This window comes from Chaetura pelagica, unplaced genomic scaffold (assembly GCF_000747805.2).
Source record: "Chaetura pelagica isolate M959 unplaced genomic scaffold, ChaPel_1.0 scaffold85, whole genome shotgun sequence".
Lineage (NCBI taxonomy): Eukaryota > Metazoa > Chordata > Aves > Apodiformes > Apodidae > Chaetura > Chaetura pelagica.
In genome coordinates this window covers 4,614,981-4,629,661 of record NW_009953505.1, presented here as the reverse complement: position 1 = coordinate 4,629,661, position 14,681 = coordinate 4,614,981, and the positions used below count along the sequence as shown (strand labels likewise).

At 38.7% G+C, this 14,681-nt stretch overlaps 1 protein-coding gene across 1 annotated transcript in view; it reads right to left on the bottom strand.

Annotated features, from left to right (window-relative positions):
- The window catches only part of ZMYM2 (zinc finger, MYM-type 2), a 70,652-nt gene extending 66,394 nt beyond the window's left edge, over positions 1–4,258 (bottom strand). The window contains exon 1 of the mRNA XM_009999400.1: positions 3,415–4,258. Coding sequence (XP_009997702.1) covers positions 3,415–4,258 — 844 coding nt within the window. The remainder of the gene's footprint in view (positions 1–3,414) is intronic.
- Between the last annotated feature and the right edge of the window lie 10,423 nt (positions 4,259–14,681).

The window sequence follows — 14,681 nt, the reverse complement described above, 5'->3', positions numbered from 1 at the left end:
TGAATTCTTCCTTATCTTCATTTGCAGTAGTAAATTTATTTGTGGAGCCATCTTGCAAAAATGACTTAATCAAATTATATATATTTTTTAAAAAGATGAAAACATTCTGTCCACACAACCTGCAGCAGAAGTGAGGAGGAAAATACCAATGAAGTTTTACAGAGGCATGCAGCTCTTGAAACGTATTCCACTGTATCTGCATTAATTGCCTGGTTCAGATCAGGGCAATTCTGAACTGCATCCTCAACTCACTAGGTGTTGGATCTGGTTTTGGAGCAGTTTTGATGCACAAAAACTAGATTTCATCCAGAGAAAAAAACCCTAAGTTCTAGTTCAAAAACACTTGAAACTCATCTACATGGATTTCTGTTCACTGACCTGGACTTTTCCATGACCTTTGATTTAATCCTCCGCAACATTCTTGCTGCTAAATTGGAGACCTATGGATTTGATGGGTAAGAAATTGACTGGATAGTGGCACCCAAAGATTTACAGTTAATGGCTCAATGTCTAAGTGGAAGCCAGTAATGAGTGGTGTCCCTCAAGAGTCCATACTGGCACTGATACTATTGGATATCTTCATCAACAACATAGACAGTGGGATTGAGTGTACCCTCTGGAACTTTACAGGTAACACCAAGCTGACTGGTAGATTTGCTAAACTAGAAGGACGGGAAGCCATCCAGGGGAACTTGATAGGCTTGAGGAACGGGCCAACATGAACCTCAACACAGCTTTTCACCTGCGTCAGGACAATCCTCAATAGGTTAAGGGAAGCTCTAGTGAGACCCCACCTGGAGTACTGCATCCAGCTCTGGAGTCCCCAATACAAGACAGACATGGGCCTGTTAAAGGAACTCCAGAGGAGAGCTACCAACAAAATGATAGAAGGCTAGAACACCTCTCCTGTGAGGAAAGGGAAAGAAATGGGGTTGGTCAGATTGGAGAAGTGAAGGCTTTGGGGAAAACTTACTGCAGCCTTTCAATAGATAAAAGGGGCTTGTAAGAAAGACAGAGACATACTTTTTACTAAGATCTACAGTGACAGGGCAAGGGGCAATGGTTTTAAATTGAAAGAAAGTAGATTTATAACAAACGTAGTTTTTATTATTAAGGTGACAAGACACTGGAACAAGTTGCCCAGAATAGTTATAGACACTAGAAGTGTTCAAGGTGAGACCAAACAGGGCTTTGAGCAACCCGGTCTAGTGAAAGACATCCTTGCCCACAGCAGGGTGGTGTTGGACTAGATGATCTTTAATAGTCCATTTAAATCCAAACCATTCTACCAAATGTACTCCAGTGCTTACTTGGAATATCAGATTCTGAATCACTGTGTTGGACACAAGTTTCCCTGTTATGCACCTACTGCTTACCACACAGTGGAGGCATTGCGCTGAGGGAAACAGACTAACACTGATCCAGAAGGAATCTTCAAAACTGCATACAGCATTATAGATTCCTTTAGGTTGGAAAAGACCTTAAGACCAGCAAGTCCAACCATAAACCTAACCCTGCTAAATCCACCCCTAAACCACATCATTAGCACCACATCTATATATCTTTTAAATACCTCCAGGGATGGTAACTCAACTACTTCCCTCTGCAGCCTGTTCCAATGCTTCATAACTCTTTTGGTCAAAAAAGTTTTTCTAATATCCACTCCAAATTTCCTCTGGCACAACCCGAGGCCATTTCCTCTCATCCTATCACTTGTTACTTGGGAAAAGGGACACACCTCACTACAACTTCCAGGTAGCTGTAGAGAGCAGCAAGTTCTCCCCTCAGCCTCCTCTTCTCCCGACTAAACCACCCCAGTTCCTTCAGATGCTGCTCATAAGACTTGTGCTCTAGACCCTTCACCAGTTTCATTGCTCTTCTTTGGACACACTCCAGCACCACAATGTCCTTCTTGTAGCGAAGGTCCCAAAACTGAACCAAGTATTTGAGGTGCAGCCTCACCAGTTGTGAAGGACCAGACCTTTCCTCACACGAACATAACATGCCCTTTAGGTCAGCAGCCTATCAAACCTCATACCAGCAAAATTCTGGTGTCTCTCTGATAATCATACCAAAAAGTTCAGTAGCTAAAGAAAAGGACATGCTAGTTTTACTGAGATGTGCTTTCCTCAAGACAAACAAAGGCACTATTTTAAGGTAACAAATACTTTAAATTCTCATCCATGTCTACTTGACCATCTGTGATAACAATAACCATCTCTCAGGGGTCAACTAGCGATACCGGGCATGCTGGTTTTAAAACATTAGGAACTGAATTTCTAAATTATTCAGTGAGACATCCAGACTAAAATCTTCCCAGCTTTCAACTTCAGAAGTCAAATTTTAAAATCAGTTTCAAGATTTCACACAAAAACCCCACAACCTAGCATCCTACTTAGCTTCATGCTGTCATTTCCCTAATACAATATCAAAGGTATTAAGACTTTTGCAAAAGTACGTTTGGTAATTATATAACCAAATTAGAATTGTGCTATTTAACTATTTGTTGTAAAACAGGGGAAAAAAAAAATTCCATGTTTGAATCAGGATATGAGAAAGATTAAGAAATTAAGCATTTATAAGGGTCTACTGCACCTAAATTCTGTTTTAAATTTTACTTTTTAAATTACCCTAACTACTCTGAGGTTAAGACTGTAGCAAAAGTGGTTATTTGGCTTTTTCTCCCACTTCTAGCATAACAAACAGCGGCTTATGTTGGAACTTGGAAGGTCTAAAATCACTTATGCGAAAGCTTAAATTCTGCAGCCTAGTCATACCAGAAGATCATTCATGGCTGCTCCATCTGGCTTTTAGCAAAACCCGTTTACTTGCTGAATCAGTAGACAGACTGTTATTTACACAGAAATACAGAACAAAACCAACCAATTCAAACTAGTTAATATTGCACCAAAAAAAATTACCACAGGAAAGAGCAATTATCAGGTGTATATAACTTCCTGCAGCAATATGCAAGTCCATAAATAACTTATACCCTGTTTTGTTTAAGCATTGTAAATACCAAGAATTGTTGAGTATGCAATGAATGGCAGCTTGCTACTTACAACTTCAGATCAGACTTTAAAATTCTGGTTTTGCATGTCAAATTATATTTAAATGACAAGAAAACACATCAGTAAAATAATACTTAAATAACTCTGATGCATTGTAAGTCACAAAACACCTGAAGGTATCTCAAAGTGCCAAACTGGGTTGTTTACCTACCAAACACATCATGTCATTGAGTAGATTTTATTCCAGAGTCACAGATACGGCTATGATGGGAATGAAGGGAACCAAGATTTTCCATATGAATTAGGCTAAAAACCTAAGCAGTAGCACTGTCAAAAATATTTTAATCAAACATCCTATTATTTATTTTCAGCTTTTAAGGAAATGTTAAGAATTGCAACTTACCAGGATTATGGTGAGTTGCAGATTCTCCGTTTTGAAATACATCTCCAGCCACATTCATTCTACCAGGATTGAAAGGTCCTACTCCAGTCTTGGTCTGTGAAGTCAAAGATGGGGTGTATGTTTGCATATTAACACCAAAATTACTTGACTGCAGTCCGTTAGACACATCTCCCAAGTTGGTATTCTGCAGTGATGTAACATGTGTAATCATTAAGTTCATGTCACGCCCTTCGGCATTTTCTAAATGACCATCACTCACAGAGCTCATAGGACCTGTTTCTAATGTGGTAACATCAGCAATCTGAATTTCAGAGTCTGGTTCTGTGGTTATACCACTATTACCTACTCCTGAATTTACCTTACTTCTTGAAAAACTGGAAGGTGAGAATTCCATATCGGTTCTATTTTTACATTCTGGAAGTCTTCGTTCATTAAAACTGGAAGCATTCTTCTCTTGTCCTTGATTTGTTTCAATGTCTTCTTCATCATCAATGATAATAGTTTCACTTATACTCCCCTTTTGAGAATTTAAGTCTTTTGGAGGAGGAAGCATTTTGCAATCGTTCCCTTGAAGTTCTTCATTTTTTGATGATGCAAACACAGCATTCCTTTGATCTGCCAGTGACGCAGAATTCTGTGGAGGCTGTATAGGTTCAATAAAAACTACATCATCGTCATCTTCTATAGGCGAGTTTTGGAACTTATTAGGTCTAGAAACTAAAGAACCTGGTGGACTTCCAAAGGTATTTCCTACATTTGCAAGACCTGCTGCCATGGCTGTATTCACAAGTACACCAGAAGTGTGTTCAGACAGTTCTAATCCTCCCAGAGGACTCGTGTCCATTCCAGATCTGCTTTTTAAAGAAAAACATAAAGCAAGAAAAAACACACCCAATGTCAGAGTAAGATATAACTTTCCAGTAACAGTTTTTAAAAATAACTATAGAATTAATAGTTCAATCTTTTACTTTGTTTTCTTCCTGAAATGATTTAAAGAAAACAACAAAGTTTCTCTATGCTCCTCTTTCAATGTCTTAACGTTAATTTACTTTCTTACGCTGTACTAGCAAAAAAATACTGCCATTACCAACATTTCCCACACAATAGCTACACATCATTATGTTTAGCTATACATACACACACAGGAAACAGAATCTTTTATGTAATGTATTATATGATCCTGATTTCTCAGTCCCTTTCCCACCCACATTTGCGCACAATGATATTGTAACACTGCTTTTGCTAGACCGCATAGCAAGATCAAACTTTACACATGCAGGAAGAAACTGAGAATTCCTCTTAAATTTCATGTCTAATGGAAATGTTTTGAGTTTCAATGTTGGTAAATGTATACTATAAAAGGATGAAAAGCTTAACACAAAATAAAGAGGCAACTTTCATTTTGCATAGTAACAACCCCTACATTTGACTGATTTTCCCCCAACCTGACACTGCCAAAGCTGGCCCCAATATAACTGGAACACAGACGCAAGAAGAGATATGGAACTGCTGCACATGAAGAGAACAGATACATTAGCAAGCAGTGGAAGGTGCACAGCAACCCCTCATGTTTAGCCACTACCAGAGGCAGCTTATTTGAAGTCCACACTTACTACCTTATGTCCCACTGCAGATTTCAGCAACTTTCTCTCTTTTCTTTTTAACAGCAATGATGCTTCCTCAGGCTTCTTCCCAACAGCTATTCTGCCTGGGAGTTTGTTTACTTTTAGTACTGTTCAATTTGAGGTATGTGTTGTTTATAATTGTCAATTCTATAATGAGTTAAAAACAAAATATAAAAGGCAACCTGGACATACAATTTCTGTACCTGTAATTCCAAACCGGTATACAATCCCTGCTAAAGGACCCAAGATCTCTCTAAAAAACAGGGTTTCTAAAAATCAATAAATGAATTGATCTTGATATACACAAGAAAAATACACACTAATAGGTATGACTTGGAGTATACACTAATGTGTGACACCACTGAGCTTTTGTGCAAAGCTAGAAGCAGCTTTCTGTGCTTTTTTATAAATCCTTTATAATGAAAGGTACACAGAGAAAGTAGAAATATCCTGCTCATCAATACTTACCCATCCAGAAATCCACTGCAATCTGTTTACCTTAATAGGTGGCTCCAAGAGCTTTTGTTTTCTTTCCTGAGAGGAACCTGCTCTTGATCAACTTGATGCCCTTCACAAAAGCTGTGTTCTGAAACAGGGTTAAAACAAACATTAGGTAGGCAAAACACTTGCTTAATCTCAATCCTTTTCTACCAACTATGCTCATTAAACTTACTTCCTTGTAAATTTACTGTTTAAGTACAAACCTGGCTTTTCAGCACTATCATCCTACGACATTTAGAGAGAGAATGTCAGTCTATACAATCATTGCCACAAGTAAAGCAGCAACAGTACTGTTTGTTCTAGACTTTCCACATCACATTTTCAGAATCCTTTATTTGCTGCTTTTATAGATAGATGGAAAAAATACCATGTTTGGTAGGAGACACAGATACAACTGCAATTAAGTACTCAAACCCTAGGATTAAGAAGTATCTGTAATAGAATCTTAAAACAAAAAAAAGTGTTCTGAGTAAACTGAGCTATTGAGAAAAGAAACATTTGCATTTACATTTCTTAAGTTTTTACCGTGTCAGTGCCATTGATGCTTGTAACAGAATATACTACACTAAAATTAAGATATAGCAAAAGGAAAATTATAGAACATACACTGTGCATCAGGCTTACAATGCAAGACAAGACTTACATTGCTAATAATTTTAAAATTGTATATAGGCACTGCAGTGATACTTAGCTCAGATTCAGGCATCTATAGCTTATATTACTATGATCATTCACAAGAGACTGAAAGTGTTCAAAGTTCAAGCCTATATTTATTCTTCAGGTTTTATAACAGCCACTAGGTTTCCCAGACTTGTTAGCATTTTTTTAATGGAGAGGATCAACTTGTGCAACTATCTACTGTCTGAGGACAACCCTTAAAATCCCCAGAGAGTACAGAGGCCCAGAGGAATAAAGCTCAAATATTCTTCTATGCATTTACAACATTAGTCAGGCTCCCTTGTCCATTAACTGAGCAGAAGCTGGGTGAGGGTTGAGGGGGGAACATCAAACAGCAAAGCTGTGAACCAGATTAATTCTAGAAGAGAGGCGACTACCTTTTAATTCCTTCGTATGTTAGCCTTACAGCCAAATGCTATTATGTAATAGTATTTGAACTGCAATAAAGGTAACATTCAACTGGAATGAAAGAGGTTTTCTTACAAAAAAGTATTATTATCAATGTAGTTGGCTTGTATCTCCCTGGAAATCAGTCAGTTACACTGAGAATTAATTTAATCCAGTATTCTCTTTTACCCATCTTCTTTTTCCCTCTAGGGCTGAATAATTAAATGTTAGATATCCCTACATCTCAGCTTTTGCTGAAAAGTAGTAATTCAGTTCACTGGTTCTTTAAGCTTACCAGGTTTATTCCATACATTTTCTCCCTCTACAAGCACAAAAGCAACACAAGCACATAAAGCTTTTAATAAAGTTTTAAATATACCTGAACAGATGGGAGCAAAGAAGAAATGAGACTATGCCAAGATTATACCTCAGGCCTGACTCAAACCCTTGCATTTCCTATTTTTACAGATCCTTAGTAGAAAGATGGACTTGAGCTATACCAAAACATATATCTTTTTTCCTAAATATATTTATTTTTCCCACAAAGGCTCTTAAAAATATTATAATGACCTGTACTATTTGGAATGACAAAAATAAGAAAAGTTTATGTGCTTAACTGTTAGTGTACAGTAATAAGTAAAATCTGCATATTTTCTCACAAATATCAGCTCCTACCTCTGCAAAACTCAGCAACAAAATTACCAAAAAAATAATAGATTTTTTTTTTCCCTGCAATATTAGGTAGCTTATTTTCTAAAAATGCTAGTACCAAGGAGGAACACAAAAACTACACAGGCAATGTCACAGTCAGTATTTCTGAATTAACAAAAAAGGAATTATCTACAGCATGAAAATAATAGGAAAACTAGGAAAAACCTCACACCTGGTAACAGCAAAAGATGGTTAACAATAGACATACAATTGCTAGAAACCTGTAAGATTGATTAGACTGATCACTGGGTGAATTGTTGAGGCTTTGAAGAAGCCCAAGAAAACACAAACTGGCAAGACCCAGTCTACAGAAAATGAATGTTCAATATTGCTGTAGAATGACCTCAAGGCTTTGTGGTAGCACAAAACTACAGGCCCCAAAACTACAGATGGATGGAAATAGAAGCACTACCAATCCACAACGGCCCTGCCTGAACCAGGCTTTCTGTGTCTTCCTTTTAAATTAGGCTACATCACTCATCTATAAAAGTCTTCATGATTAAATAAATTACAATGCCATAGCTATGTTCATGGCTTAATTGCTGGAAGAAATAAAAGACAAAATGCAAGCACTTCTCTGGAAAGATGGCAAATACTACAGCTTTTAAGACAGCCAGCTCATTAGAACACTTCATAAGCCAAGTCTTAACTCCAGAGTTGAATGATAAAATAGAATTCTAAAATTAAAATTAAGTGTAGAAATTGCAGTGGGGAGTGTGTCTACCTAAAAAAAAAATAAAATTCCACTATAACAAAAGCAGAAACTGGAATTTAAAAGCCTTTACCAAGTGTCATTAATAACACCTGGATCCAAGATGACATAAGAGGATAGTCATGGTTATGTACACTTGGAGCAAAGGCGCAAAAATCAACAAGACACTGCACTCCAGCCAAAACTACAGTTTCACCACCACAGGACACTTGAAAGTCATCTGAAGTAGGACCAGCATGTGCAAGTGCTTCCATAAAAAGGCTAGAAGCACCAAAATAAAAAAGGGAAACTTGAAAAACTGCTGTTGAGATAATACATAACTGAGACATCTTCAAAAGCAAGCAGATGAACAAAATTCAGGAAGACAGTACTAATATACATAGGAATAAGAAGAAAGTGATTGATTTGCCCCAGTGAAGGAATACGGCTGCTAGGAAAGCACAATCTCTTTACTAAATTATTTACCTCAACATTTAAATTCCATACCCAAATGAGAAAAAATAACACTCTGACTCAATGGTGACAACACAGGTAAGAGACTGCAAAGTAATTAAGTACAGACTAGGGAATGAGTGGCTGAAGAGCAGCATGGCAGAGAGGGAGCTGGAAGTCCTGGTTGGTGGCAGACTGAAGATGATCCAGCAGCGTGCCCTGGCAGCCAGGAGGGCCACCTGTGTCCTGGAGTGCATCAAGTACCGCACTGCCAGCCAGTCAAGGCAGGTGATTGTCCAGCTCTGCTCTGGTACAGCCTCACCTTGAGTAGTGCAATTTTGGGCACCACAATATAAAAAGGACATGAAGCTATTGGAGAGTGTCCAAAGGAGAGCCATGAGGACGTTGAAGGGTCTGGAAGGGATGACTTACAAGGAGCAGCTGAGGTCATTTGGATTGTTCAGCTTGCAGAAGAGAAGGCTGAAGGATGACCTCACTGCAGTCCATGGCTTCCTCACAAGGGGAAGAGATGGGGCATGAACTGATCTCTTCACTCCTGTGACAGGACTCAGGGAAATGGCAGGAAACTGAATCAGGGGAGGTTTAGGTTAGGTATCAGGAAACGATTTTTCACCCAAATGGTGGCTGAGCACTGGAACAAGCTCCCCAGGGAAGTAGTCACAGCACCAAGCCTGCTTGAGTTCAAGAAGCATTTGGATGATGCTCTCAGATACACGGTGTGATTCTTGGGGTTCCCCTACAAAGGGACAGGAGTTGGACTTGATGATCCTGGATGGGTCCCTTCCAACTCCGCATATTCTATGAAAGTAATAACTGAAGATTTCAAATACTGTTGTGCAAGCTAGGGGAAGAGGGCAGACCACCAAAACCAGATAGACAGATAAGATAGATTCATTATTTCAACACTTGACTTCAAGAAGGAGAATAACGTGTGAGAAATCCAGTTAAAAGAAAATTAAAAGGAGCAGCTAGAAGAACAAAAATGTTCCTGTGGGCATGAAGGCTATTTAAAATGTCACCATATTAAATATACAACCAACCTGCAAAGACCATAGAAAGCCATGAAGACTACTATCAGAAAGTCTAGGAGATAAAAAGATACTGGAATTGATAGGGAAAACTTCATATACATTTGTGCTATTGTTTACCTTGTATTAGATGTGGTTAATACAGGCTACTGAGCTATGACAGAGCAAAGATTTGTCTAAAATGTCAATTCTTGCCAATTTTACAAACAATAAAATTTTCATAAAGAAAAACAGTACCCAAGAAGCCTGAACCACCATAAAAAAACAGAACAAATTATTTACACTGATGTTCAGTAAGGAAAAGATCAGGGAAGACCACATCTAAGCTCTCTTTACAGGGGTCAACTCAGAAGAAAAATGTCATAGCCAAGTGCTGATAGAAGAGGATTTTAGAACAAATCGCTGGGGACACACACATTAATGTAACATTTTTAAAGACAGTCAGAAATGTTACATTTCAGTATCTGTGTGTAATTACTTAAGATGATGGTAATAATTACCCAAATAATTACAGACTACAGTCCTATCTCCATCACTACAAATGCTGATGATTTAAGAAAGGGTTCTCTGTGGAATTTTTAATTATTTACAGAGAAAAATATCACACGCTGTTTTATCAGAATAAAGGTAATTTACCAGAGGCTTTCCAAAATAAAAGTATATAGGTCAACATACATAAATCAACCTTAAGAGACAGTGACCACCAAAATAACAGCCTCCTAATCATTCAAAAGTATTCAAAGCAGTTGAAAACAGTAACTGGCTGTAAAGAACTACAGAAGGATATCACAGTGCTGAGGTTAACTACATACATAGCAATTCCTCTAAAGTGGAAGTCTGAAATCCAAGTCATAACTCTTTCTTAACTCAAAGATCCTCCAACATCAATGACCAAGGAGGAAAAACAACATAAAAGAAGAATCAAGAACAATACAGAACACATTTGTCAGTACATAAGCAAGATACTGGTGAACTATGTTTTTTATCATGAGATGTTCAGGTCACCTCCTCCTCAGGGAAAAGGAAAAATTGATGTGCTCCATGAACAATCTGTATTAACAGGTAACTCTTCTGATTGGAAAAGCAAGACAAATCAGGGCAGATGATGAATCTCCAAGAAAAAAAAAAAACACAGAAGAGAAGAGAGCTATATCCAGTGTCTTACAACACACAAAGGCACACAATGAAATAATTAAGTAGCTTTAATAATTTATGGATCAGGAAAACACTGTCTTCTTAATTCTCAGAATCACTGAAGTAGAAGGCTACAGAGGCGAGAAATGCAACCAGTTCACACAGTGATTGGACAAACATGAAAATGAATGCACTGTTATCTCAAACACAGTGGTCCAAAAGCAGCTGAAAACTGGAATGCACCAGCAGAAAAATTATGCAGTAACTGCCAGGCTTCTAATTCCTAGACACAGCCATTGCAAACAACTTACTGAATTGTCTACTAACCCTGTATAGCCATTAACCTAGTAGAGGAATAATACTATTCTTACATGCAGAAGAAGTGTCACTAACCTCATGGAAGCCTTACCTACTTACCTAAATTCTGAATTTTGGCCTATGGCTGTCAGGCTGAGTTCAGTTGGGGCACGGGTGTCAACATTTAGGCAAAATTAGCAGGTAAGAGACAAATTTGAAGGCATCTCAATGTCCTGTGAGGCTACACAGTTCTAATGACCAATTCCTGACTCTGACATTTCTTTGACCATAGCATCATTTACATCCTAACTTAGCTACTTCCAAGAGTTTTCATTGTTCCTTGTTACAGAAAGTCACTTTTTTAATCAGTCTGATGATCAAAACCTCAATCTATTGTAGACTGTATGCAGCTATCAAGAAGCTCCTTCTCTAGCTGTAACATCTTGCTACAACCCAGGCACATTCAATCCCCACACAACTAGATGCAGCCTACATACCATGGCTTTCCTGGGGTATGAAACATGGACCAAAGCCAAACAGCTGACTGAATGTAAGCTACTCCTCACCCCTAAAGAAAAGGAAACCACTTCAACTAAAATCAGCTTTAGGTAGCGCCCCCCTTTTACCCTGCAACTGAGGCAGTCTATTAGCCAAACTGTACCCATACATAAGGACAGAAAAATACTAGAAACGCAGAAGTAATGCAACATTTTTGAAGGGTTGCAATTAAAGCCAGCTCTAAACTAAATCTGAATGCTGCTGCTGCATTCAAGTCTCAATTTAGGCAGGGAATAATATATGCTGTGTAAGGACAGACACCTATGTATGTGATCAGAACTCCATGGTAGCAAAAAAGGCACTGTAGGGCCCTTCTGGGTCACCAGAGATAAAACTCTTACCACAAGAAACCACACAATAAAACCATTATTTATAACCATTCTTACTACAAACATTCAGCATTTTCTGTTTGGTGGTGGTTTTGTTTTGGTTTTTTTTCCCTCCTTTTATCTTTCCTGAGGGATATCTAGTCATCAACCCCAGCATGAGCTGGATTGAGAACTGGCTAAACAACATAGCCCAGAGGGTTGCGATCAACAGTGCAGAGTCAGAGACCTGTGACCAGTGGTGTTCCTTAGGGGCCAGTACTGGGCCCAGTCTTATTCAATATCTTCAACAATGACCTGAATGAGGGGATAGAGCGTATCCTCAGCAAGTCTGCTGATGACATGATGCTGGGAGGATTGGCTGATACACCTGAAGGCTGTGCTGCCATTCAGCGAGACTTGGACAGGCTGGACAGCTGGGCAGAGATGAACCTGATGAGGTTAAACAAGAATAAGTGTAGAGTCCTGCATCTGAGGAGAAAAAAAATACCATGCACCTGTATAGATTAGAGGTTGACCTGCAAGAAAGCAGCCCCATGGAGAAGGATCTTGGAGTCCTAGTGGACAACAAGTTATCCATGGGACAGCAATGTGCCCCTGTGGCCAAGAGAGCAAACACTATCTTGAGATGTATTAAGAACAGTGTGAACAGCAGGTCAAGGGAGGTTCTTCCTCCCCTCTAGTCTACCCTGGTAAGACCACACCTGGAGTACTGTGTCCAGTTCTGGGCTCCCCAGTTCAAGAGGAATAGGGATATACTGGAAAGAGCCCAACAGAGAGCTACAGATGATTAAGAACATCTGTCATACGACGAAAGGCTAAGAGACCTGGGGCTGTTTAGTTTTGAGAAGACTAAGAAGGGATCTTATTAATGTCTATAAATATCTGAAGTGTATATGTCAAGAATGGGCCAACCTCTTTTCAGTGGTGCCTTGTGATAGGATGAGGAGAAATGGCACCAAGTTGCAACACAGGAAGTTCCACCTCAACATGAGGAAAACCTTCTTGACTGTGAGGATGTCAGAGCAGTGGAACAGGCTGCCTGGAGAGGTTGTGTAGTCTCCTTCTCTGAAGACTTTCAAGACCCATCTGGATGTGTTTCTGTGCGACCTGCCCTAAGTCTTCCTGCTGCAGCAGGGGGATTTGGTTTCGATGATCTTCAGAGGTCCCTTCCAACCCCTATGTTTTTATGCTCAGATATGCTTCAGACATGTGGTGGCTCTGATTTACTCCCAACTTCTACACCTCTGACTTAAACAAAATTTTTAGCCCTTCTGAAGGTCCAGCTAATTATCTGGTCCACCGACTCATTTTTTTATGCTACCACATGGCACAGCTGTTTCTGCAACCACACACATATCCAGAATAAACTTAATCCAACTGACAGATTTTCCTGCTGGAGTCCTTTCCAGCTACATCAGCTCCCCAGAACAAGTATCTCTCTGTGCCTGAACGTAACAAAGTTGGTGCTTTAGCTCTGAACTTCAGAGTAGACATCATTTCAACAGACAGGATAGTAGTGACAAGCTGAGAGTCACAGACAGAACTGCACAACTGTCAGAGCAAATGCTGTGTAAAAAACTCAAAAATGTTTGCACTCAGTGACAACGAAGCAAGCCGTGACAGACTATTACAACACGTGTATATCCACTGGTCATAATCAGTAGGCTACCTGAACCTTTTAAGACTTGAAGCAAACTTAAGGCACTACATTAAGGCCACAATGACAACTACTTCACAAACCAGCTTCACACACAAATCACGCTACTGAATTCAAGAAAAAGACTTGTATGGTTCAGGCTAAACTCAAGTGCAAGTATTCACAACACCAAAGTAAAACTAGAGTATTTCTTAAAATATTACACCAGTTAATTATAAACATCAACTAAGAGTCTGAATAACATTTAAAACTAACTCATCAATGTATTTATATTACTGTTTTTCAGAACACAGGTAAGAGCTTCAGGAATAGGATACTAAGCCTAGGCCCACAAATCTAATCTACCCATTGTCTGAGTACCATCATTACAAAAGCCTGGGATCTCATTACTTCAGCCTAGAGACACTACTCCAGAAATTGTTTTCCAGTAACTTTGGAGCAGCTTCAAATTTCATTCTCCCCCAGATTTTCAAAGCAGTTGTATGAATTTAAGAAATTAGCTCACTAAAAGTCATTGTCCAACACCCAAAATCAGTCTGTCACACAGATTTCGGGAAATTTAATAGAAAAGCATATGAATAAAAAGACCTGTAATCCAGCAAAACAGAACTAAGAACTGTAAAAAGGCAAGATCTACATAGTGAAATAAATACTTGGAAGCAGCTTAAACATTAGTTTTATTCAAAAGACAAACTATTTACACACAAACTAAAGCTTATTGAAAACATGCAAACTTTGGTATCTCCTGAGCACCCTCACTGCACTGCAGCCACCAGTGTTACATGGGAATGCTGACATCTGGTTTCTAAGTGCTCGACATGCTGCTTCAGGATAGCCTTTATTATAAATGGAATAGAAAGGTGAAACAATGCAAGGAACCAAAGGACCCACACAAGAAGTTGTATGTGTTAATCTATTACTTTTATCTAAATGCATATCTATTTCCAGGAAAGCAGGTAACACTAGACGACAGCAACAGACTTGAAAGATGACCTAAGTGGAAAGGGATGAGTACAGTAACAGTAGCGTAACACTATGCTAAAGATATGAAAATAGGAACACTGAAAAGTAAAAAGAAATAGTAGAAAATGGCCTTAATAAGGCATGCCAGGAGGTCAAATTGTCATTTGACATAGCTTAACTTTTACATTTTTAAAATTTTTAATTCTCCATTTAAAAAAATGTAACACTTTGTAG